General features: G+C 34.9%; 6 protein-coding genes and 1 non-coding gene across 9 annotated transcripts; 4 read left to right on the top strand and 3 right to left on the bottom strand.

Annotated features, from left to right (window-relative positions):
* Positions 1-6,277: 6,277 nt before the first annotated feature.
* Positions 6,278-8,373, top strand: LOC106434478 (transcription factor JUNGBRUNNEN 1-like). The gene is given in 3 exon segments (NM_001316101.1): positions 6,278-6,464; positions 7,111-7,385; positions 7,996-8,373. Coding segments are annotated over 3 exon segments (840 nt in total).
* A 415-nt stretch (positions 8,374-8,788) lies between these two features.
* On the bottom strand, positions 8,789-10,153 carry LOC106434484 (GDSL esterase/lipase At2g42990). The gene is made up of 2 exons (XM_013875359.3): positions 9,642-10,153; positions 8,789-9,549 (listed from the first exon to the last, which is right to left on the bottom strand). Exons 1-2 carry the CDS (start codon positions 10,008-10,010, stop codon positions 8,866-8,868), a joined length of 1,053 nt encoding a protein of 350 aa, XP_013730813.1. The 5' UTR covers positions 10,011-10,153; the 3' UTR covers positions 8,789-8,865.
* Positions 10,154-12,774: 2,621 nt separating this feature from the next.
* Positions 12,775-14,622, top strand: LOC106434490 (aspartic proteinase nepenthesin-2). Its single transcript, XM_013875363.3, has one exon. It carries the CDS (start codon positions 12,924-12,926, stop codon positions 14,484-14,486), a length of 1,563 nt encoding a protein of 520 aa, XP_013730817.2. The 5' UTR covers positions 12,775-12,923; the 3' UTR covers positions 14,487-14,622.
* Positions 14,623-14,722: 100 nt separating this feature from the next.
* TRNAR-ACG lies at positions 14,723-14,795 on the bottom strand. Its single transcript has one exon. It is a non-coding gene; the product is annotated as a tRNA-Arg (tRNA).
* Positions 14,796-16,926: 2,131 nt separating this feature from the next.
* LOC106434495 (probable receptor-like protein kinase At2g42960) lies at positions 16,927-19,990 on the top strand. Of its 3 annotated transcripts, none has more exons than XM_013875367.3 (8): positions 16,927-17,329; positions 17,691-18,383; positions 18,453-18,557; positions 18,649-18,771; positions 18,844-19,014; positions 19,116-19,245; positions 19,309-19,518; positions 19,601-19,990. In XM_013875367.3, exons 2-8 carry the CDS (start codon positions 17,740-17,742, stop codon positions 19,703-19,705), a joined length of 1,488 nt encoding a protein of 495 aa, XP_013730821.2. In that variant the 5' UTR covers positions 16,927-17,329; positions 17,691-17,739; the 3' UTR covers positions 19,706-19,990. The 3 variants fall into 3 exon arrangements, with proteins under 3 accessions (XP_013730821.2, XP_048609304.1, XP_013730822.2); XM_048753347.1 differs by having other exon boundaries at positions 17,041-17,329; positions 18,453-18,554; positions 18,646-18,771; XM_013875368.3 differs by lacking the exon at positions 16,927-17,329 and adding an exon at positions 17,429-17,604.
* A 1,100-nt stretch (positions 19,991-21,090) lies between these two features.
* LOC125585033 (pentatricopeptide repeat-containing protein At2g42920, chloroplastic-like) lies at positions 21,091-23,981 on the bottom strand. The gene is made up of 2 exons (XM_048753346.1): positions 22,265-23,981; positions 21,091-22,171 (listed from the first exon to the last, which is right to left on the bottom strand). Exon 1 carries the CDS (start codon positions 23,937-23,939, stop codon positions 22,293-22,295), a length of 1,647 nt encoding a protein of 548 aa, XP_048609303.1. The 5' UTR covers positions 23,940-23,981; the 3' UTR covers positions 21,091-22,171; positions 22,265-22,292.
* On the top strand, positions 21,261-22,040 carry LOC106377421 (AT-hook motif nuclear-localized protein 16). The gene has a single exon (XM_013817658.3). It carries the CDS (start codon positions 21,261-21,263, stop codon positions 22,038-22,040), a length of 780 nt encoding a protein of 259 aa, XP_013673112.2.
* Positions 23,982-27,053: the final 3,072 nt, after the last annotated feature.

Below are 27,053 nucleotides of genomic sequence, written 5' to 3'. Positions count from 1 at the left end.
GCGCATTTTTTTTGTACTTAATATCTACTTTTCTTATGATTCATATACAAAGTATCAATGGTATAGTTGAGGTATATAAGATGGCAACGGATGCTTAGATCGTTTTTAAGACTTGTGTATATGAAACTTGATACAAGTTTGTCTTGTAAACTTTGTGGGAGAAACGAGTTAAGCGATTCTAAACATATCAAATCATATGATTTATCCAGCTAACATATTTCAAATAGACGAAAATATCTAAGATATTTCACTCAATTATTGTTAGAATGGATTCTGACGGGTGAAGCACATAACTAAAAACTTAAAAATGTTCACATTTTGACAAATAACAGATGACTTTTCATTGGAAAATTGCTCCTTCACATGTGTCTTGCCTTTTCCATCTCTATATAATTGAACAAACAAACAATATAACTCTGACATCATAGAAGATTAATAATTTATCAAACTCCAGCCATATCTCTATTAATATGTACTTCTTCGAACTAGTCTGCTACATGATGTTTCTTAGGGGAACACAGAACAAAATTAATGGAATCCTAGGTTCTTTGATCGAAATTGAAATGTAAGATATGATAATGAGGGTAATCAAGAAAATAATTCAAGTTTAAAAATTATTTTCATCTAGCTTCTTAGACAAAAAATATTTTCATCTAGCTTCTTAGACAAATTCGTATTTACGATTTATTTCTCAAATGTATCCCTTATATATTAATAGAGAAACATTAAAAATATTATAACTTGTAGTTTGTACTAATTAAAAAATGTCATGATGAGTTGTAATTAAAAAAATGTCATGATGAGTTGTCATATAATTGAAATGCTAATTTTGCTTAAGTGGCGGCTTGAGAATCAATTGAGAATTTTGTTAGGCCAAAACTAAATTGTTAGGAAATGTTATAGTATATAGTATGTCCATTATGAACCATTCATTTATCAAACCGAAATTATTATATATTATTTCCTTAAATAAAACCTACGGAATTACCTAATGTGATTAAGATATATATGATAATTAATTATTTTAAATAATAAAGATTTCCTAACAATCTGTATATTTTCTATCATTTTTGTTTAATTATTTATTATTAAAATAAATTATACAATTACATTAATCATATAATAAAAAATTAGATTTTTTTTGTATATGTTGTATTTTGAATTTTTCAAAACGAGTATAAATTACTAAAACTGTTAAAACTCTCACATAAACTTTTGTGATCATGGTTTAAATTTTTTTCTATAATAAAATACAATGATTATAAAATCATATGAATAAATAATTTTATTTTAATAGGTGTTTATGTTAATATATATATTTCATATCATTTAAATTAAACTATACATCATATGAAAATACATACTTATATTTTGATATTTGCGTTGAACATATATTGAAAAGTTAATATTTTAATTTTGAAATCTTCATTGTTTTTTTAAAAGGATTATAAATTATTGAAACTACTAAACATTCCACATTTAAAAAAATTCTTTGGTGTAAAATTTTGTTATACAAATATGCAAATAATCATAAAATCATATGAGTAAAAATCTCATTTAATAAATATACATATTAAAAGTATACTATATATCTATGTTAATATCATTTAAATTTAATTATATATCATATACGATAGATAAAATTAATATCATTTAAATTTGATTATATATCATATACGATAGATAAGATTGATTGTTTTGATTTATTTACCTTAAAATGACTGCGAATAAACAAGAGCGGTCGTTTGATTTATATGCACACGCCAATTTATTACATAAGTAACTGATTTCTTAGTTATTTAATATATAATTATTATTTTATTATTTCATACTATGCAGAAAAACATAAAATAAGTAATAAAAATAAAATATTTATTCTGCAGAAGGCGCAGATCTTAACATAAGTATGTATCTATTTAATAATTTTAAATTTTAAATTTTAAACATTTTTTAAATCTCAAGCCAAAACAAAATAAAGAAATGAGAATGAACTCAAAAATCAATATTTATATCGAGCAATAACCAAAATGAAAAAATGACACAAAAATAAGAAAAATATTGAAGATAAATAGGATTGGCACGTGAACGTAAATTTCTCATAACCATAATTAACTTTTAAATTGCTAAATCATCATATAAAACCGAGATTATATAGTTTCATAGTAACTAAATAGTAGGCCTAAGATTCTTCTGCCTAAACGTTAGGTTCTTATGCGAAAAGTGATTTTTTGACCTAAAATATTTTTAAAAATGAGATCAACTCATCAGTAAACAAATTATGTAATTAACAAAAAAGGGCCAAAAAAATTAATTCGATCAAGAATATAAATTTTATTTTTCCATACGATATTTCTTAAGTTATTTTCATATAAATTCACCGCGCAGGTCTTATCCTAGTTAGATAATAAACCGCATACCAAACATGTATTGTACCTTTTAGGCATACCAAACAGAAAATAACGTTTTAGTTATGCTCATAACGTTATATATAAATACAGAAAAGGAAGTGGCCCAACGCCAACAACTAGAAAATACATGTGCTTCATTTCAAATGCATCTGCCCCAAGTGTGTTAGAAAATACATTCAAATGAATGTGTGTTTTAACTTTTAAGTAGGACTATTAACTTATACATTATTTTCTGAATGGAAAGAATTACATATCATCTGCTGTGTTATCCTATTTCTGGCCTGGTAATCGATCACTGTCTAGTCTCTCTACTAGTTTGTCATCAATATTTAAGAAAGGCTGACTACTGATTTTTATAATGTGTTGAGGCAGTGAGGGCCCAAGTGATGTGTTTAACGAAAGGCCCAACAAAATAAACAAGACAACCACACTTTTGAAGATGTATATTCTGTATCAGTTCGTGAAGTACTACAGGAGATAGTACATGCGTGTATCATGAAGATGAGCTTGGTTGAAGTTTGTATGTTGTGATGTCTGTGGGCTTGTTAAGCTTGGAGAAGAAGCAATATGTTTATTGGAAGATTTACGTTAAGTGTAATGGATATTACTTGAAGAGAAAAAGGCAAGAGAGTTATTCCTTGAAAAAAAAATGAAAGTTGCTTAAGTTGCTTTTGGAAGAACTTGGAGAGTAAGTTCTGGTTATGTATACATGGAGGACGTGCCTCTATGAAGAGAGTTGTCTCTGAAAAAAGAAAAAGTCGAGAGATCATTGTTTGGTGCTTGTGTGATCAAGCCTTTGGTGTCACTGCACTGCGCTAGGTGCTGACGTAGTTGGTGAAGTACTTCCGAGGAGTTGGAAGATTGAAGTCTAGATTCCGGGGGAGTTTAGTTCGGGATCGGGAAGATTCTGATAAACAAAAGTCTAGGCTCTAGGGTGAGTTTTAGCTTAGGATTGGGATAATCCTAAAGGATTCTTGTAATAGAAAAGATTGGTGTAAGACTTTCTTGTTCTAGTGAATTCGAAAAAAGAAAAACTTGTGTCTTGTTTATTTCTGCATTTTACTTTGGCCTCAAAGCATTAACAACTTTAGTAGGCAGTGTGAGTTTCACAAAAAAAAAATAGGCAGTGTGAAACCTTGAGGCAGTGGCGGCTGCCTGTTCGACTGTTACTCTTTAGGTTGCACCGATCTATTCAAATATGTATACACCAATTACCAACGTTTCTTAGTTGCCGTCTTTCTAGTTTTGATTGTTGCTTACTTTTGCTTGTGTCCGAATATGAACATACCTTTTATAGAAACCTGATTACTGACAGATCCCATTCAATGTTTCTCTCTTTACATGTGCAAGAAATTCAAAAAAGTTATGGAGTTGAAATTGAAAAAAGGGCCGAATTAAAACAAATACCTCCGCATCTTCACGGATAATTCAATTTCACTGGGTCCAAAAAATCAAATTGAATATTTTTATATTATAATACAATGAATAACTTGGAAATTATGTTCTTTGACTTCTTTCTTATTTGAAAAGTTCTAATTTATTTTTATCATCCCGAGAAGATTGGACTCGTAGCAATATTGTTGTAGGCAGCTTTTATTTACTTGTTTTTATTGAATTTTTATGATGATATTCAACAGTCAAATTATGGACTTTGAATGTTATATTAGATATTTAGATAAAATGTTGCCACTTACCCATTTGGCACCAGAGCTAAGTTACCGTCTCTCCTTTACTTCGAATCTTGATAACCTAGAGGCTAGAACGAACGAAACAATCTGTTCAACGCATCACTACAAGTCTACAATACAAACCAATCCGTACTATTCGTAATTTTAATGTCCTGATCTGTGGATAGAATCGTTGAAAACAATACAGCATCATTATTATATATATTGACATCTACTTTTATATCTTTTGTAATAACCAATACGCAGATATTCTTTTTAAAATGATTTTTATAGCGGTCTGCCAAATTGGCGGAGGGAATATATTTAAATCTCGAAATAACATTAGTGTTTTCGCTCGATCGGTTAGCATTATTGATGTAAGAATACGTATATTAGCTTTTAGATATAAAAACCTGTATGGTTCGTACTACACTTTGGACTATTCTACGTACTCGTAAGCTTAAATGGAGTACGGGCTACTGAAAAATGAGACCGGGTATACGTCATTTTACGTCATGTATATATGCTCTACTACATACGTTCTACCAGTTTCTTAACTACCATTGTCCCGATAGGCAACTATATAATATACGAGTTATTTGGTTATGAGTTATGACTAATAAATGGCGTGGTTAGAAAATACAAACGTAATTAATAATCATTAAAAACATCGGGTGTACGTGGCAAAAATGATGTGATAAACTATTTTACTATGTGTTATTTGGGGCGGTAATATTAATAACCTTGGTTTTTAAACGTAGGAAATTGAATTGGCCGGTTAATCGTTTATTGTTTAATAGTTTATTGCACTAGTACTTATTTTTTGTTATCTTGTTTAGATGGAAATTTTCTATACAAGAATCGTATGGTTAATTGTCCACAAAATAACTATTAAATATTTTGAATCGTAACAAAAAGTAGTTTCCTACCAAAGTTAAAGCAACAAAAAAAAAAAAAAAAAGTAGTTTCCTTTAACTAAGTGTAAGTGTGTAACTAACACTTTGGAATGCAGGTGAAGGGGATAATGATATGAGAATGGTTATTGTTAATAAATTTGGTCTACCATCGACGTTTGTGTTTGGCTCCTCGGCTATCAAAATAGTCCACTGTGGAGGCATATTTAAAAGTTATCTTTTGGTTCTTAATTATGAGAATAGTATTACTATTTTAAATATTTTAAATATTTTGGAAATCTAATATCTATTATATATTTATATGGTCAAACCACGTGAATTTACCTATATAAGTATATCGAACTAGTTTATTGATAATTTAATATAATTACTGTATAAATATATTTAAAAATATATATATATATATATATATATATATATATATATAATTACTGTATATTCGTAACAGCTACGGGTAACGACATGTTTGAATTTCGATAATATTACATCATGCATAGATTTTCTTTTTCGCCGGCAATAATATACTGTATATATTAGTTGCAATCAATTATCTTTGTTTTCCATTTTCTTGGACTTTTCTGCATACTCAAAGGACAGCGATATCTGAGTTATAATACGACATACACTCATTATATATTTTCGTCACTGAATTAAAAATATTGTATGCTTTTTGAGAGACATCTTTTAATACAGCATATGAGTTTTAGTTCTGAAAATACTAATAAAAAATTTTCGAAGATTATCACAAACTTTACTTAGGTTGATGGTTCAAGGATCATTATTATAAAAAGTTGTCGCATTTAAAAGAAAATATATTGTTCAATCACAAAGACCATGAGATAAATCGATTTTTACTATTCTGTAAAAAAAGAATTTTCAGTTAAATAAATTTTTTGAGAGAATATTAAATTTATTCGAACAAAAAACATTTTTACAATTAATGAAAGTATCTTCAGAGCATAGTGTTTATAGCATGTATCATAATAGAAAGTTTCTGAAGGGCTTTATCTTGTGGTGAACCAAAAGACTCATAGCATCAAACACTAATATCAAATGAATACTTGGTTGAATTATATAATAGTAAATACTACTATTAAATTGGTATCGGCTTTCATTAAGATATTATGTGTCTAATAATAGTCAAAGCCATTCGTCATTGACCCAGCAACGAAGAAACGCATAAAAACTATAATGAAACTGATTGACATTTACCTATATATATGTACAGATCGAAGTTTTTATTCCGAGAGACTTGATAGGGTGATATAAAGATATCGATGTAGCGAAGATGAGTGGTGAAGTTAGTAAGGATCATCAAGAAGAAGATGAAACAACACTTCCTGGATTCAGATTTCATCCTACAGACGAAGAACTTTTAGAGTATTATCTTCGAAGAAAAGTAGAGAACAAACCCATCAAACTCGAGCTTATTAAACAGGTCGATATCTATAAGTACGATCCTTGGGATCTTCCGAGTAAGTTTTGTATTCCTTTTCTCATATCTTTCTCTCAAAACAGATAGTATTAATTAATAATTAGGGGTCTTAAATATGCCCCCCCCCCCACCCCCCCAGAAGGATCAAAACGATACCAAATATTCCACCTGAAAACAAAATATCATTTCTTTGTCAATTTCTAAACACCATCTAAACACAAAAGAGACATCTGATTAAGATGAATTTTCTTATGAAATTAAAATATTCTGGTTAACAATCGAATCTAAACTTTATGAAACCAAACCAAACATCTATTTGGTTTGAACACTTCAAAAACCAAAATCTAAATTGAACACCTTGGTACTTTAGCAGTCAGTTGAAACTTCGTAATAGCGACACTATAGATAACTATTTATTTATAAATCATTCTGGCATTCAGTTTTTTTTTTAAGCAGAGAAAAGTATGCTTTCATATATTAAAAATATGCACGGGATCATTCATATGAATAAAACGCATGTCTTTATAATATGCATATATACCCTATTACGTGCCCTATTTATCTGGAATCAATGTGTTTCATTGCGAATTGCCAAGATGTATTTTAGTTTCCTTTTCGCATACTAGTAAGAACATATTCTTTTCATAAAACCAATTAATATGAATATTTACTGTAAATTTTATTAGGAGTGAGCAGCGTCGGGGAAAAGGAATGGTACTTCTTCTGCATGAGAGGCAGGAAATACAGAAATAGCGTTAGACCAAACCGAGTCACCAGTTCAGGTTTCTGGAAGGCCACCGGTATTGACAAACCGGTTTACTCCAATCTTGACTGTGTCGGTCTAAAGAAATCTCTGGTTTACTATCTTGGTTCAGCCGGTAAAGGGACTAAAACCGATTGGATGATGCATGAATTCCGCCTCCCCTCCACCACAAAAACCGACTCGCCAATTCAACAAGCAGTGAGTTCAATTACTTTTAAACATAATATGAGGCTTTCTGTTAATTTTCTTATAAACAAACAAACCGGTTTTGTTTAACCAAGAAAAGTATGCATCAGGGTAAACCATCTTGCCCATTTCTAGTGAGACATTCTTGTATTCGTGGTGTTAAATGCTTTAAAAAGTCAGTCGCAAATGCACATTTCCATACGAGCATTGATCACATATTTCCTTTTTCCTGAAAATGGGACCAAGCTTTTGTGAGAAAGTTAAAACTAGACAGGGCTCCAGACTAAGATTTCTTTATTATTTTACAATAGAATATAATTTATCATCCATTAAAATTTGATATTTAGTTTTCATTCAACAAAATATAATTACTAGAAAACATCCGTTAGTTTAATACTTATATTTTTTCTTTGAACCAAGACATTCACGTAGCTTTTGTGTGTCAAATTGGGTTATCTTAATTAGTTAAATATTGACTGAATCAATGACGACACTAAAAGTTATGGTTTTCTTTATAAAACTTAAAATCATAATATAGAAAAGTAGCACACAATCAAAATTAAATTCATATTTTTCCTTTGGAAAAAAAAGAAACTAATAAGTCCGTCTTGTTTTCTTGCAGGAGGTCTGGACACTATGCAGAATCTTCAAACGAGTAACACACCAGAGAAACCCAACCATCGTACAATCAAACCGTAAACCGGTTATTACCTTAGCCGATTCGTGTTCTAAGACGAGCAGCTTAGACTCCGATCACACCAGCCACCGCGTTGTAGATTCCTTGTCGCACAAGCTACACGAGCCACATCTACAGCTTCAGTCACCAACGCAGAATCCTTACTGGAACCAACTTACTAGCTTTGGTTTTAGTCAACCGACGTATACTTGTCATGATAACAGCTTCTTGAGTTTCGAGAACATCAACGGTGGAGATTTCATTGGGGACTCAGCAAGTTGGGATGAACTTAGGTCTGTTATAGATGGCAACACTAAACACTAATAATAATTTACCCTTTTGGGAGCTATGTGCCTATGTATAAAGGATATATAAAGCAAAACCATTGTTTTTTGTTTTATAAAATAATAATATATGTATGAGATTACTCCTTGAGTTCTATACATTTAGGATCATATATTGCACTTGAATCACAAGGTTATGCGCATGACTGGCTCTCAGATTCATGAGGCTTAAAATAATTATTAAACATATATATCTCTTAATCATTTGGGGACGACCAATATTTTGAGGGTAATAGGCGAATGAAACCGGTTCTGGCTATGCATTCATCGAGTCAATATTGTCCAACAATTGTTTTGCAATTTCCTTTTGTTTATATCAGACATGTTTTCAGGTCATGTTCATATAGTTAGTCTTGTCTTTTGATTCTGTTGAGCTTTTATTATATTGGGCAAAAAAAAAAACATTCTCTAATATTTGAAAATGAAGCTAGATTCATGTAAATGAATATACTCATAGATATGTGAATAAGGATCAATGAAAGAGATTCTTGAGATGTTTAAAGAAGTAATCAGACACAATCTGATTAGTCCTCTCGGTCGGGTGAAAAGCATCCCAGAAAACAAACTTATTTGCGTCACTACAAGTTAACGGATTGTCCTGGCCGCAAAGAAACCCCATCTCGAACAAGCCCGTTCCACAACACGCAGAACTCGATACGTCTAGACCGTAACGTGATGGTTTTGTAACAATGTCCCAAATGATATCATAAGGATTAGCGAAATATATCTTCATTCCAGAGAGTTCTTGATTCAGCTTCCTCACTAATCTCCTCAACCTCCCGTTAAAATCGATCGCCAAGTCGTTGTAATTCGTAGCACAGCTGAAAGGGTCGTCAAGATTCGCCACTCTTTCTAGTGGAAGACATCCCATTGGAGATATTCCGGTGAAAGACATTTTTCTAGCTCCAAGTTTGTAAAGATCCTTCAAGAACATCTCGGCGATCCCTATGAGGAAGTCTTGGTACTGACTGATGCTGAACTGAGATCTTCTGTCCGGCAAGGTGTAATAATTCTCTAAGAAGTCGTTGGTTCCTATGCTGACCAAGTACAGCGACTCTCTGATGATGTTTGCTGCTTTTCGGCGGCCGAGATGGGCGGTAAGTTTGTGTTGGTATTCCTTGTAGTACTCGACTTCTTTCCATAAAGGAATCACGCCCTAAAAATATAAAACAAATTAATCATCTAGGTGTTACTTGTCACGCAAGAAACAAGCGATACTAGGTCGTTTAAAGTGAAATGTAGACTTACTAGCACACCGGCGGTGGAATTATCATAACCGGTGCCGGCAGAGGCGAAGCAAACTCCGGTGGCGAAATCTGAGATGTTGTAAGACGGATCCAGATAGGCTGGGACAGTTGGTTTAAGACCGTAAGCCTCGGAGGTGAAATCGGAGGAGAGACGGCCGTTGCAAAAGCGGCCGGTGGGCCGGCCACCGGGGAAGTCGCGGCCATAAGGTTCGAAGTTGGCTCTGGCCATGGTTTGTATGAAGTTGTTATTGCCGGAGTCTACGGAAGAGTCGCCGAAGACAATGATCGCCGGGACTTTTGCTCCGGCGAGGGAGACAAGAGCGGTCAACATAATGCATAGTATTGATGGTGACAAATAATGTTCTGCCATACCAACAAGTTGCTTAGTTAGACGGCGATGCTACCTATGAATTTCATTCAATATATACACATTATATTTACTATCTAATATAACTATTGTTAAATAGATATGTACGAATTCTTATATATATAGGTTGGGTTAATTTCTGTGTACTATAAGTTGTTCGATTCGGTGGTATATATAGAATCAAATGGAGTTTTTTTTTAATCAAGAACGGAAGATTTAAGAAATTGTCATGATGTGAATATTTTTTTAATTATTATTATACTTCTGTATATGCTTTGTTTAACTCTAATCTTTGATTAAAGAACCAAAAAGAGAGAAAGAAAACAGAGACAGAGTTGGAAGTATTTATTGAATTAGAAGTTTGGTAGGTGTATGATAAAATAGAGTGCATGCTCACTGCGCTCATTAACAGTTATCTACCTAAAACAGCCATGCATATATAAAAAAAATAGATATACATTTATATTGGTAAGAAAATAACACACTATTCTTTTACAACCCTACAATACAAGACACCAAATTAGGTTGAATTCTAGTAGTGAGACGGTAATATAATAGTGAAAACCGCTGGATAGCTTGCAAAATGAATAATAGACAAAAACAATCTTTACTCCTTGATCTTATATGTATCTAATTCGAATATTGTCAAATAAATGCAGTAATGTATTTGTGAAGGTGGGAGTTATGTTATATCACAAGTAGATTAAGAAACACATATAAGGGAATATGGAGAAGGTAACAAAAGAAAGAGAGTAGAAATAGTGTGGAACTACTGGTCGGTCCAAAATGGGATATTAAATTTTGCAGATAGACAAGGGTGAGAAAAGTGGATGGTGAGGTGATAAATGAAACGGCACATGTAGAAGATATGTTGTCCTCTTATAATTATTACAATTACAATAATGTTTTTCCGGTGGTTGCACCTCCACAATTATAGTTTCGTCCGACCCCCGTGACCCGCATGATGATTCCTAACACTCATATCATATAGCTTCATGTTTTCGTCATTTTCATTTATCAAAAGTTTCAGGTAGCTGTATACAATTAGCTTTCATTGTCAAGATAAGAGTTTAAGGTCTTCTAAATTTCTGAACAACGTATCAAACACTACGAGTAAAATGGAGTCTTTACTATATCTTCGTTGAAAGCTAAGCCATGTATCTTGCAGACTGTTTTGTCTGTTTGTTCGGTTTGTTCCCAATAGATTTCATGCATACATCCATACATAATGCTTTCACATTAGGAAAAAAATGTGGCTACTATTTGCCATTGTTTAATGTCAAACAAATCGGCTATGCTATTACACACCGATAAAACTGTTTTGTTTTTATAAAGATGAAAATACTTATCAAACACACACGTACCATTTTGAGACTACGAAAGGTAGATTTCAGCGATAAGCATGGAAATTTATTGGAATTACGTGCACACTTAGAAATGAATATGTTTGGTGTGGACTGATTGAATGTTAATCTGTTGGTTCATCACAGTCTGGTTAGGAACACGTTACACTTAAACACAACTCTCTCAAAGTCAAATTCGGATCTTTTGCTTTATTTACTAAACTTGTATAGTTGTATCAGGTTGATATAAAATAGTATTCCACTTCAATATATATATGCAAGTAAAAACTAATTGGATTCTAACACTACGTACTTTAAAAAATATATATAAATACTAAAAAGGTTAGCACTAACTAAGGCGTCTACTAAATAAGCAGATAAAATATGGTCTCCCGCAATCTTATATAATTAGTAGATAATTTGTTCATTATTAACATTTTCATTATATATATACACTGTATATTGTTTATAGTACAAGAATAGTGTTGCAAGGAAAAGTATAACTTTTTTTGTTTTCGAGTTTTCAAAAGATTTGGTGCATTTCCAACATAGGCTCAATATTTTGTTTATTAGAATAAAGAATTTGAATGAATGTTTACATTTCGTTAGTCATGGTCAAAGACACTTAGAAAGACTCTTCTACAGTCAATTAAAGTATGATACTCTTATTTGATCCCAAAAGAGAGATCTTATTAAATATTTTCTCTTATTAGCAAGTCGCATTGTGGATGTGACTTTGATCTAATATACACCATAGAATCGAGTCAAATCTAAAACTATACAACTTCAACTAAATGTGAGCTGCCTACGGCATTAAAAATCAAAAGCATTACCGAACTTCAAAACCATTGGGTGTACGACTTTCGATTCTTTGTTGTACATTTTACATTATGTAGATTAGTAAACAAGATTTCAACAATTAAATATTTTTCTATAAAAATAAAAGTATTGCAAATACAAAAAAAAATACTATTATAGTCTCTCTGTTATCAATAAAATTATATTTGTCCGCTTTGTGTTGAATGATTCTCATATAAATAAATCTTGTTGATCACATCATCAACAACAATATCGATCACTCGCAACATAATATTTGTGATGAAAAATTGACCTCTAAATTGTAAATATTAAAGATTTGTAAACATAGAAGTTAGTAATTCAAAGAAAAAACACGAATATTGAAAAAAATGGGTTTAAAATTCCATTTATTTGAACCGGTCTTACTGAAAGACCACCTATAATATTCTCCTTAACTCGATTGCTAAACTATTTTCCGCAATTTTATATCTTACTTTTTGGTACGTAGGATATATCGGATTGACTATCTACTTTATAACTTAATTAATTTTAATTTCTTTGACTTCCACCAAATTTTTTACTTCCCTTGCTTTCTTTTATGTTAGCTCCTCTTCGAGGCTATAACTCATAGGTCTCCCCTAGAGATTACTAAGCCTTTCCGTATCATTCCGAGCTCCATAGTTGCCGGAGATCTCTCTCTCTCTCTCTGACTCTCACTCTTTCTTTTGTTATTTCTTTGATCTTTAATGGTTTTATTCATAATCTCAGCAGCTTAATGTCGGCCAAACTAAGCTTAATTCTTTGTCTGATTACCGTCACACCATTTTCTTGTGACTGTAGAACTCTCTCAGGGAAACATGAGCATAACTCATCATCCCTCTACGGCTTTAGCTTCCAAGATTCTATGCACGTTTCTTCTTCCACAAGCAACGATTGTGGCTTCTCCTCCACTGAACATGATCCTGCCAAGGATCATCCCAAAGAATCCATGAAGTTTCAGCTACGGCGCCGGGAGATTAAACAAGAATCAAAGAGAACAACACATTCAGTGGTTGATCTCCAAATCCAAGACCTCACAAGAATCCAGACGCTTCACGCAAGAGCTAAGAAAGCCAAGAACCAGACTCACAAGAAGGAGGAGAAGAAGATTACCTCGGTTATTGCTCCAGAGGCTTCACCAGGGCAGCTGGTGGCAACACTTGAGTCCGGTATGACGCTTGGTTCTGGTGAATACTTCATGGACGTGCTTGTGGGGACACCACCAAAACACTTCTCATTGATTCTTGACACAGGGAGTGACCTAAACTGGCTCCAGTGCCTTCCTTGCTACGACTGTTTCCACCAACACGGTCCATTTTATGACCCGGAAACGTCTTCATCATTCAAGAACATAACATGCAAAGACCCTAGATGCAGCCTCATCTCATCACCTGAACCTTCAGTGCCGTGTGAATCAAGTAACCAATCCTGCCCTTACTTTTACTGGTATGGAGACAGATCAAACACAACTGGAGACTTCGCGGTTGAGACATTCACAGTTAACCTCACGAATGCTAAAGGAGGAAGCTCAGAGTACAAGGTGGAAGACATGATGTTTGGGTGTGGACATTGGAACAGAGGTCTCTTCAACGGTGCTTCAGGTCTTCTAGGGTTAGGAAGAGGACCTCTTTCGTTTTCTTCTCAGCTTCAGTCTCTCTACGGTCACTCCTTTTCTTACTGCCTTGTAGACAGAAACAGCGACACTAACGTGAGCAGCAAGTTAATCTTCGGAGAAGACAAGGGTTTGCTAAACAACCCTAATCTGAACTTCACATCTTTCGTGCACAACAAGGAAACTTCCGTTGAGACGTTTTACTATCTACAAATCAAATCCATCCTAGTCAATGGCCAAGCTCTGGACATACCTCAAGAAACATGGAACATCTCATCAGATGGAGCTGGTGGAACCATCATTGATTCGGGTACAACCTTAAGCTACTTCGCCGAACCAGCATACAAGGTCATCAAGAACAAGATTACAGAGAAAGTGAAAGAGAAGTACCATGTGTTTGAAGACTTCCCGATCCTAGACCCTTGCTTCAACGTGTCTGGTGTGGAGGAGAGCAACATGGAGCTGCCTGAGCTCGGGATTGCTTTCGCAGATGGAGCAGTTTGGAACTTCCCTGCAGAGAATGTCTTCATTTGGTTGAGTGAGGAAGTGGTTTGCTTGGCGATACTAGGAACTCCTGAATCTTCCATGTCGATCATCGGTAACTACCAGCAACAGAATTTTCATATACTATATGATACAAAGAGGTCTAGGTTAGGTTTTGCACCCACAAAATGTGCAGATATATAAACCTAAGTTCTTGTGGATTGATTTAATACACATAAAGAAACTGTACACAAAGGTAACATATGAAGATCCTATTGTATTTCATTCATAGTCAAATAACAAAGTAACACATTGAAGTAGAACCAGGACTTTATTTTCATGTGCGATTACAAGCAAATCCTGCTGCTTTATATAGCTTTTGTTAATTATAGTATAAAATAGTTTGTTTAATTTTTTAGAGAATAAAAAGTTGTTTAAACCGACTCCACTGGATATCGAACCCAGAATCTCTGGTTTCGTAGACCAGCGCCTTATCCATTGGGCCATGGAGTCATGTTTGCTTACCTAGGTCGCTAGTGAAAATTTATACAAAACTAACATCAACTACACTCTGATCTAACAAGTATACAACTTGCATGTTTGCCACACTACAGAACGAGACACAGCCAGTACATAACGTTCCCACTTAACAAAATGTTCCTATGTCAAGTTCAATAACTAAGACAGAAATGGAGACAAATGATTCAGTTGATCAACTACGTACAACTAAGAAGCAATGATTCCACTGATCAACTATTTAGAATGGCTGAAGCGAGTTGTCTTATTTTCTTTTATCATATTTGGAGTATATTGATTTTCTGATCAAATTCAAATGACACTTGTCAACTTACAACAACCCATATGAATTCATTATGTATATTAGTATATCACCATGGTTCGGAAAAAAATGTTAACAAGTGAGAATCAATAATAGCATAAGTTGCACACATGGGAAAACTATATGTTGGATGTATTTTTAATCGATCAAGTAATCATTGTCTTTTCACTTTCCATCACAATCCCTTAAGAAAGTCACAAGTAATGCAATAGATCATGATGAATCACAAAACTTGGGGAGAATAATACTGAGCAAGAATCTAACACAAAGGAGGTGTAAGACACGTGAAGAGAACGTGATCACATGGCGGCAACAACAACACTCCCAGGAAACCGGCCATTCTTCCTCTGCAAATAACCTGGCCATTGCCTGTAAACCCCACCCACCATCGACCAATGAGACCTCGACCACAATGCAAGTGCAACTTTTTAAATAATACTTAGGATCTAACGGTAAGTCACCATATCACAAACATCCTTTTTAAAATAATTATATTATCATTTAAAAAGGTGATAAGATTTAATTTGGCAAAAGAGAAATATAAACTTTATCCAAAAGTTATGCTTCAAATAAAGCCTCCATCACAGGCTTTTTCTTTAATCTATTACCACTGCTCATGGATTCATGATCTCCAAGAAAGGCATATTGGTTTCTTTACTTATGAGTTGTAACATTCCCCATAAATAAAATATACTCCATCACAATATAATTTCCTAAAATACGTGTTTATATCACACTTTAGTAAAGTAACTATTTTCTGAAAGATCTTCTCTCTCTCCTTCTGCTCTGTCCTCTCTCTAAAAATCAGACACAGAGGAAGGATTGAGATGAAATCTCAACCGGAGCTTCTACCAAATTCATCTCCGGTTAGCAAGCTTGTTTCTGGGAAGCGGTGATTCTTCTACACCGCTATCGCCAGCTTTGTTTCCGGGAAATGGTGGCTCTACAGCACCGGTTTCGCCGGCTTTCGTCCCCGGGAAAGCGGTGACTCTGATAGCATTGTCATTTCGCCGGCGTCTTCTCTGGTTTGTTCCGGAACTAGTTCATGATCTACGCTTTTGGGTTTGCTATGTCCAATCGACTCTCGATCTGAAAATCGTGTGGATTTTTTGGATCGATCGTGGATGATTGATGTCTTATTGAAGTGTAGATCGATGGTTGGAGATCTTTAGTTTTATCGGTTTGGCCTCTATGGTGGAGTTTGGTCGCGTCGTTTCTCTGACTCTGGCGTAGTTCTTCTCGAGTTAGTCTCGATGTAGCTCTCCGTTGAAGAGTCCAGGCGAAACAGATGGGTGAGATGGTCTCAGTTTCCGGCGTGCTCCGTCGAAACTATAGGTGGTTTCGTCTTCGCCGGCGATGTCTTCTCGGTGCCGGTCGCGGTGGTGTGACCAGGTGACGCGTGTTCTCGAAAGGGGTGGGCTTCAACACGTGGACGGGCATGCGAGCTTTGTTGGACGCGTGTTTAGCCGTTTGGTTTGTGGGCTTGTGCTTTAGGCCCGAGTTTAGTTTATGTGAGCCCATTATGTTGGGCTTTATGTTTTATGTTTGTTTTGTTGGATCATGGGCTTAGACCCATTAATAAAATAAAAGATGGAAAAAAAAAAAAAGTAACTATTTTCTGAAACATTATTGAAATAAAAAATGTAATATTTTTTAAGAAAACAAAGTTATAATAATATTGAACATACATAGATAGAATCCAAAATTGAAATGTGAAAGGAAGAAAAAATAGGTAGACATATTGAGGAGTGAGAATAATATTGACCTTAAAATTCCAAAGCCTGTGTTTGGGAATTCCCTCCTCTGTACTTTGCCCCCTATCTCTATATATTTTTAAATGATTATTTTAGAATTGTAACAATATCTTTTTTTTTTTAAATATATTTCAACCAGCTATAAATCTCAAGGTTGACAAGTCCAGTATCTTTCCTTCACCTTCACTGCTCACACTACTCTCTCTCTCTTGTTTCCTCCATTGCAAACAAAGCTTTCTCTCCAGCTTTACTACAGACCCACCAAACTTCTTTTCTCCATCACTATGTATTTTCTATATATACTTCTTTGAGATACTCTGTTTTTTTTTTCTTATTGGATTTTGCTCTGTTTACTTCCCTTTCTCTCTGTTTTTCTTCAAAAAGGGAAATAAAAATGGAGCCTTTTTGTTGTTATTGCCATTGTTTAAATCAAAAGAGAAACCCCACATTCTAAGGTAAAGATTTATGCTCTCTTCTTTGTTTCATGAGAAAGAAAAAAACGTTTTTTTTTCAACCTGAATGTTTTTATTTATATAACATTATCTGTTTGATTCTCTTCAAATTTGTCTCTTGCTTCAAACTCAAGTGATGCCTTTTCTGTGGTTTAAAAAAGCTCCCATCTTTGGTGGGGACACGTAATGCCCATAACATGTTTGTTGATATGCCGCAAAATTCAATTAATGAACTTACCATGAAAGTTTGCATTTTTATCAACTGTTTCTGTGAAAGTGTGAGAGTCTGATAGTCTTTGTATGATGTATGAAAGTGTTTAAATCTGAGACACTCTGTTGTTGTTGTTGTCTTGGTTGTTAACAGTGAACTTGTACGAGAAGCAAAAAAAAAAGACAGTTTTGGCAAGTGGGAGATGGCATCTGAGAGTTCTTTAAACGCTGAGATGTCCAAGAAGATATCATTTTTTGGTCTGAAGGGTCTGAAGCTATGGGTATGGGTTTGCTTAGTAGTTGGAGTGTTCATAGTGATGATTCTCTGCATCTTGTCTCTCTGGATCACATTCCGCCGCAAGTCTAGAAGATCTTTCAACCAAATACCACACGTGTCCAAAGACATCAGAGTCGACAGGGCGGCTGGGTTTCAGAGCCACAGCAACCCTCAACCCGAGAGTTTATATATAGCAATGAATGACAAGTCCACGATGATGTCTCACTTGGCGAGAAACAAGTCTAGTGATAACGATACTCTGAGTAGATGCAGCTCTGTGAATAACCACCATGAGAGGGCTTGTAGTTCTCATTCCGGTGATGAAGCAGGCTTTGGAAGCGTTGGGAGAGAGTATGGAGGAGGAGGGCTTGTGACAGCGTCTCCTTTGGTTGGTTTACCGGAGATATCTCATCTTGGTTGGGGACACTGGTTTACTCTTAGGGATCTTGAGCTTGCCACGGACCGTTTCTCTGCTGAGAATGTGATTGGAGAGGGTGGTTATGGAGTTGTTTATAAGGGTAAACTCGCCAATGGTACTGAGGTTGCTGTGAAGAAGCTTTTTAACAATCTGTAAGTTGTCAATTGGATTGCAAAATGATTCGTTTTCTTTACAATCTCATTCTAAATTTTGGTCTGTAGAGGACAAGCTGAGAAGGAGTTCAGGGTAGAAGTTGAGGCTATTGGTCATGTAAGACACAAGAATCTCGTTAGGCTTTTAGGATATTGCATAGAGGGAGTTCATCGGTGAGTCTCTCTCTCTTGTCTTTTTATCATTTTGAAACTTTACCAGATGAGAATGATCTTTACTGTGTTCTAATTATGGTTATGAACGCAGGATGCTTGTTTATGAGTATGTGAATAGTGGTAACTTAGAGCAATGGTTACATGGAGCTATGAGGCAACATGGAACTCTCACTTGGGAGGCACGGATGAAGATCCTTGTCGGCACTGCACAAGCGTAAGTGGTTTTGAATCTGTATAAGCTTTTATTGAATTGCTTCAATAATTAAAGTGGTCTGCAACTTTACAGGCTTGCTTACTTACATGAAGCAATAGAACCAAAAGTGGTCCATAGAGATATAAAAGCAAGCAATATTTTAATTGATGATGAGTTTAATGCAAAGCTCTCTGACTTTGGGTTAGCCAAGCTCTTGGACTCTGGTGAGAGTCACATCACTACCAGAGTCATGGGAACCTTTGGGTAATGTCCAAAAAGCTTTGTACCCTCTTGAGGCCATAATGGTTAATTATTAATGTCCTTACAGAAGAAATCATTGCTTTATTTTTTGATTTTTTTTTCAGATATGTAGCGCCAGAATATGCTAACTCAGGGCTGTTAAATGAAAAGAGTGATATATATAGCTTTGGTGTTTTGCTTCTTGAAGCTGTGACTGGACGAGATCCTGTTGATTATGGACGTCCTGCTAATGAGGTGAAGCTTAAATAATTTGTTCTTTTTCCAAAAGAATATAGATTTGAGTTTGTGTAATGGCAGGTGAATCTGGTTGAGTGGCTAAAGATGATGGTTGGAACAAGAAGAGCTGAAGAAGTTGTTGATCCAAGACTTGAACCTAGACCGAGTAAAAGTGCTCTGAAACGTGCACTTTTGGTTTCACTTAGATGTGTTGATCCTGAAGCAGAGAAACGTCCTAGAATGAGTCAGGTTGTGCGGATGCTTGAATCCGAAGAACACCCTTTTGGACAGGTATGATGATCCAAAGATGCAGCAAATAGTTTATATGTTTCCGCATTTGTTATAATCAAACAATATCTTCATGTGTTGGCAGGAGAGGAGGAACAGAAAGAGTAGAACAGCAAGCATAGAGATTGTTGAGACTAAAGATGGATCTCTTTCTCCTAGTGGCACAGAGACTCACATTACAAAAGCCTGAGAAGACTTGTGGATAAGAAATAGCTATTACACTCGGTTCTAAAGAAGCTTCTTCAAGTCTTGAAATGCTCTGTCTCCTTAGCATAGTGATTGAATGATCGACATAACGTTTGGTGCTTGTGGAGAGATGGCAATGATTAAACCCTCTCTAATGATAAAAAGAGCCTGTCGAGTGTGTAGTTGCTGCAATCTCTGGGGGCGTTTTGTTGTTTTGTTTGATAAAAGTATTCATGTCTTGTTTGTACGGATCTTTTTGTCGGTCAAAAGACATGTGTTCAAAGGTTTCTGTGATGAGAGCCGTGACGTAAGCGAGATAAAACTATCAGTTCATAGATTTCTGGACTGGTGACGCGAGCTGAGACAGAGCTTAAGGACAGAGCAAAGTGACAAAACTAAGTTCAATTTTAGTGGCTAAGTAACTTTAAGCCCCTCAATATAAATATTAGTCTAACGTCCACAGTAGGGGTGGGCGTTCGGATATCCGTTCGGGTTCGGATCGGGTATTTCAGATTTTTGGGTATTTTGGTATAGGAATAGAGAACCCGTTCGGGTATTTCTGTACTTCGAATCGGGTTCGGATATTTTTAGTTCGGATTCGGTTATTTTGAATCGGGTTCGGATATTCAGATTTTAAAAGAAAAAAAATTAAATTTAAATTTTTTTTTTAAGTTTCTTGTATTTTAAAATATAGATTTCACTTAACTGATTATTTTTTATTTTTTATAGATTGAACGATTAATAGGTTTAGAGACAATATTTTAAAAACAAATAGATATTAATTTGGGTATTATTTTTAAACAAAAAGTTTGACATGCAGTTTAAATGAATATCAAATCATTTTCTCCATAATTATATATATACTTATGATCTTAAATATGTGTAACATCAATATAAATATTTTTAAAAAAATGAAAGATGTAAACTAGAAATATAAGGGTAAATATATTTATGTTCGGTTATCTTCGGATATCCATTCGGATTCGGATATCCAATCTCTCCTAACTTAATACCCGTTCGGGTATTTTGCTACTTCGGTTCGGATTTCGGTTTGGATTTTTCGGGTCAGATTCGGGTACCGTTTCGGATATCGGGTAAAGTGCCCACCCTAGTCCACAGAGACCACTTAGCTTTTGTTGCATTATTCTGTCAAATGTTGCGTCTTATTTGTCTTATTGCTTTTATGATTCGCACTTTCATCAATAATCATTAATAAAATGTTGAAATTGACTCTTTGACACGTTCCTCTCACGTGGCCCAAGTTGAAGCTACAGAAGAAAAATAACTATAAACTCTGTATACCTATCAAAGTAGGTTGTAAATAGTTAAAAACATTATTGCTCTGTTCAAGAAGACAATTGTCATGCAATCATCTGTTGAGAAGTAGGCTGCCAGAAACTTAATTTGTTAATTATTAATCACAATTTTGATGACAACTTAACAATCTCCTACTCTTCGTAATCATTCTTTTGGTGTCTCTACCATATAATAATTCACCATAATCTCCTTACTTAACACCCGTAAACTCCTCACAAAATCTCAGTTGAAATTTGATAACAATGGCTGGAGGTGCAGCTTTGACTCCAACCTCTGTAGGATCCAAGTCACTACTCCCACTGAGGAACCATGAAGCGGTAGCAGAGAGAGGCACTAACAACAACAACATGAAAGCATTGCCCAAAGCGGTTCAACCAGTTTCATCAATCGAAGGAGAGATGGCTAAGAGGCCACGAGGTAGACCAGCTGGCTCCAAGAATAAACCCAAACCACCAATCATTGTCACTCACGACAGTCCCAATTCCCTCAGAGCTCACGCCGTTGAGATCAGCTCGGGTAATGACATCTGCGAGACTTTATCGGATTACGCAAGAAGGAAACAGAGAGGTCTCTGCATACTAAGTGCCAACGGTTGCGTCAACAATGTGACGTTAAGGCAGCCAGCTTCATCAGGAGGTATTGTGACATTACACGGACGTTTCGAGATCCTCTCGTTGCTTGGATCAATCCTGCCTCCACCAGCACCGCTTGGGATCACTGGTTTGACCATTTACTTAGCCGGCCCTCAAGGACAGGTTGTAGGTGGAGGAGTGGTTGGTGGGCTAATCGCATCTGGTCCCGTTGTTCTCATGGCTGCATCTTTCATGAACGCTGTGTTTGATCGTCTTCCTCTGGATGATGATGAAGCTGCTTCTATGCACAACCAGCAATACTACCAGAATGGAAGATCCCGTCCCTTAGATGACATTCATGGATTGCCTCAGAACCTGCTCACTAATGGAAACTCGGGTTCTGATATCTACTCTTGGGGGGCTGCGCAGCGTGCCATGTCCAAGCCTTAATCCATAACCTATCTTATCTCCATGGTTCATCATATCAACGTACCATATATAGTTAATTTACCTTGGAATCAAAGATCAAACCATAAGTTTGGTGAAAGAACTGAAAAGTAATCTTCCTCTGTAGTTTGTACCTGCAACAGTAAAAAAGAGAAAACTTATAAGAACATAATGATTATCTAAATGATGACTGATTGCATTATGATAAAATCAGTAATAACCATTACCTAAGTATCTTTTAATGATAAAGTTGTTTCAGCAAATTGAGTAGTAGCCAACTTCTGAGCTTAATACAGAGGCATCCCAGTTCAAAACACCTAGTAAGCTGTAAATCTCTGAAGATTTAGGATGTCTTTTCCCGGAAGAAACAAACTCATGAACTTCGAAATCTACTTCAATCGAACTGCACCCTATTTCCTTCTCCATGTGTCTTTCCTTCATCAAAACCCTCTGTTCAACCGCCTCTTCAAACAGCCCATACGAAGCATAAGCATTAGACATGAGCACATAACCACAAGTTTCATCTGGATCAAGCTTCTTCAAACATTTCGCTGCTCGCTCAGCCATCTCAACGTTACCGTTTTTCCTGCAAGCAGAAAGCAAAGAAGTCCATATAATAGCGTCTTCTTCCACTGGCATGTTCTTTATCATCGCTTCTGCTTCCTCTAGAAGCCCCGCTCCACCCAGCACGTTAACCATGCAAGTGTAGTGTTTTATCGACGGCTCAATAAAGTACTTCTCTCTCATTAATATGAAAAACTCGATAGCTTTATGTACTTTCCCGGAGTGAGCACAAGCTGTTAAAACACCAATGAAGCTAACCGAATCTGGCTCCAAGCCATAACGCTCTATCTCCAAGAACAAATCAATAGCTCTTTCCACGTGCCCATTATTAGCTAAACCAAGAATCATCGAGTTCCAACACGATAACTGCTTCTCATGAGCCTCCTCAAACACCTTTAAACCTTCCTCAACACACCCGGACTTACAGTACATATCTATAAGCGCAGTCACAACTACACCATTCAACCCAAACCCATTCTTCACTATATACTCATGTACCCATCTCCCTTGCTCACTTCCCCCAAGGCAGCCACAAGCATTCAACAGACTCACCATCGTAAACCCATCAGGCCTCACACTTCTCTCCTGCATCACTCCAAACACCTCCAACGCATCCTTAAACCTACCGTTCCTCACAAACCCGCTAATCATCGTATTCCAAGTAACCTCACTCCTCTGCGACATTTCATCGAACAGCTTCCGCGCATCTTCAACCAACCCGAATCTAGCTAAACCCATGATCATCGAGTTCCAAGCAACAACATCGAACTCCACCATCCCCTCGAAAACCCTCCAAGCTTCGTCGAAACACCCGCACGTCGCGTACATATGCAACACCGTGTTCCGTATAAAGGCGTCGTCTTTGAGCCCTTCTTTGATAACCCTCCCGTGCAGCACCCTCCCGTCACGTGCCTTCCCGAGATTCGCGTAGGCCTTGAACACCGAAGGGTAAGTCAATCTCTCCGGCTTCACGGAATCAGAACACGACAACATTTCGACGAGAAGCGAAATCGCCTTCTCTGGAATCGAGCTCTTGGAGAAGCCGCGGATCATAGTGTTCCACACGAACGGGTTCTTGGGGTTGATCCTTGTGAAGAGAAGGTAGGCGTGGTTGATGTCTGATGACGTGGCGGCGCAGGAGAAGGCGAGGACGCGGCTCGCGGCAATGGTGTCGGAGATTAAACCGGTTTTAATGAGGTTGGCGTGGATTTGCTTGAGGTCTCTCATTGTGGTGCATTGCGTGTCTATCAATCGGAGATAGGAGGAAACGGAGACGGAAGATGTCGACGGAATCGCCGGTACCGTTACGGCGGGGTGGCTTAAATTGATCGGAATCATTTTAAAGTTGGCAACTTTGTGGAGGAAAAAAAAATTATCCTTTTAAAAGAGATTACACACGTGTGCAACAAGTAACCTCATACGTGTGCTTGTCTTATTTTTGTAAAATCAACCGTTAACGTTGCAGTGCTTAATCTAGTTCTCGAGTTTGAACCGAATCTAACCTGCCAAACCCAAATCAAATTTTCGGTTTTGATTCAGTAAGTTTTCTAAAAATATTGGATTTCGGTTTGGTTCGCCAATCAGTTACTTCGATTTTCTTCTTCACAAAAAATTACACTTAAATCATGTCAAAAACTCGAACTGAATGAATTTAACCAAAATTAGCCAGATTTCTCTGAAATTTTAACAAAACTAAACTAAAATTTAACAGAAATTTTAATGTCAGTAGGACTCAACTAACCGAATAACAAACCAAATTTTATTTTTGGTTAATTCAATAAAATTTAAGTTGAACCGAACATACATGCCTCTAAATTTTTTGATTAATCTAACAAGAAGTCAAGAAAAGTGTATGAGGTTCAATAAGTCTCTAGAAGTGATATATAATTATGACTTATTCTTAAGTTCACCAACCAATAAAATTGTGTTATTTCATATTCGATATTTTATATAAAAAGTAACAAAATATTGTCAAATTATATTATGTTTTTAAAATAAAAAATGTAAAAAAAATAATAAAAAATAGTAGTAATTACAAAAAAAATATTTTTTAACCAGCAAAACACTAAACCCTAAATCCTAATCCTTAAAACCTAAATCTTAAACACTAAACCCTTGGGTAAATCCTTAACACATAGAGTTTAAGAAAAATTCAAAAAATATAACAATATTGCTTTAATGCATAGTTATCTTCTGTACTAATATATGATGATGGTCAAAAAGGTTTGAAGCCTTTGTTGTCTCCATTTTTCTAGAGAATAACGATTTTATAACGGTTAGTCCATTAATTTAGGGAGTATAAGAAGTTTTACTAAATTAATTTCTAAAAAAATTAAACGATGCTCATGTACCATGAAATAGAGTTTAATATACATTAATAAAAATGTAAAATTTGGTTAGAAATTTTAAATAACACTAAAGATTATAGGTTTCAGTATATAAAGCATTTACCAAAAACTCAATATTTTTCGTTGGGGGGGGGGGGGGGGTTAACACATAGATTTTGAGAAAATTTCGAAAAATATGACAATATTGTTTTAATGCATTGTTGCATCCTGCACTAACATATGTAATGTTCAAATAGGTCTGGAGCCTTCCTTGTCTCCGTTTTTCAAGAAATTAGCGATTTTATAGTGGTTATTCCACCGATTTATGGAGTATTATAAAGTTTTACTAAATTAATTGATAAAAAATTATAACGATTCTCATATACCACGAAAGAGAGTTTAACATACATTAATACAAATGTAGAATGTGGTTAGAAATTATAGAACAACAATAAAAAGTATAAGCTTCAGTATATAGAGAATTTAATGTAAAACTCAATATTTTCGTAGGGGGGTTAACACATAGATTTTGAAAAAAAATCAAAAATATAACAATATTGCTTTAATGCATAGTTGCATCCTGTACTAATATATGATGATGGTCAAAGAGGTTTAGAACCTTTGTTGTCTCTATTTCTCTAGAGAATAGCGATTTTATAACGGTTAGTCCACCAATTTAGGGAGTATATGAAGTTTTACTAAATTAATCTCTAAAAAAAATTGAATGATGCTCATGTACCATGAAAGAGAGTTTAGCATACATTAATACAAATGTAGAATATGGTTTGAAATTTTTAAATAACACTAAAGATTACACGTTTCAGTATATAAAGTTTTTACCAAAAACTCAATATATTCGTAGGAGGTTGGTTAATACATAGATATTGAATTTTTTTTTGAAAAATATGACAATATTGTTTTAATGCATAGTTGCATCCTGCACAAACATATGATGATGTTAAAATAGGTTTGGAGCCTTCGTTGTCTCCGTTTTTGAAGAAATTAGCGATTTTATAGTGGTTATTCTATCGATTTAGGGAGTATTATAAAGTTTTACTAAATTAATTGATAAAAAATTATAACAATTTCCATATACCACGAAAGAGAGTTTAACATACATTAATACAAATGTAGAATGTAGATAAATTTTTTAACACAACAGTAAAAAGTATAAGCTTCAGTATATAGAGCATATAACGTAAAACTCAATATTTTCGTAGGGGTTTAACACATAGATTTTGAGAAAAATTCAAAAAAATGTAAGAATATTGCTTTAATCCATAGTTGCCTCCTGTACTAATATATGATGATGGTCGAAGAGGTTTGGAACCTTTGTTGTCTCCATTTCTCTAGAGAATAGCGATTTTATAATGGTTATTCCACTAATTAAGGGAGTATATGAAGGTTTACTAAATTAATTTCTAAAAAAATTGAACAATGCTCATGTACCATGAAAGAGAGTTTAGAATACATTAATACAATTGTAGAATGTGGTTAAAAATTTTAAAACAACACTAAAGAGTATAGGTTTCGGTATATAAAATATTTACCAAAAACTCAATATATTCGTAGGGGGTTTTTGAGAAAATTTCGAAAAATATGAAAATATTGGTTTATTGCATAGTTGCATCCTGCACTAACATATGATGATGTTCAAACAGGTTTGGAGCCTTCGTTGTCTCCTTTTTTCAAGAAATTAGCGATTTTATATTGGTTATTCCACCGATTTAAAGAATATTATAAAGTTTTACTAAATTAATTGATAAAAAAATTATAACGATTCCCATATACCACGAAAGAGAGTTTAACATACATTAATAAAAATGTAGAATGTGGTTAGAAATTATAAAACAACACTAAAAAGTATAAGCTTCAGTATATAGAGCGTTTAACGTAAAACTCAATATTTTCGTAGGGGGTTACACATAGATTTTGAGAAAAATCCAAAAATATATCAATATTACTTTAATGCATAGTTGACTCATGTACTAATATATGATGATGGTCAAAGAGGTTTAAAACCTTTGCTGTCTCCATTTCTCTAGAGAATAGCGATTTTATAACGGTTAATCCACTAATTTAGGGAGTATATGAAGTTTTACTAAATTAATTTGTAAAAAAAATT

Source organism: Brassica napus, chromosome C4, assembly GCF_020379485.1.
Source record: "Brassica napus cultivar Da-Ae chromosome C4, Da-Ae, whole genome shotgun sequence".
NCBI lineage: Eukaryota > Viridiplantae > Streptophyta > Magnoliopsida > Brassicales > Brassicaceae > Brassica > Brassica napus.
This window is presented reverse-complemented; position numbering and strand designations above follow the sequence as displayed.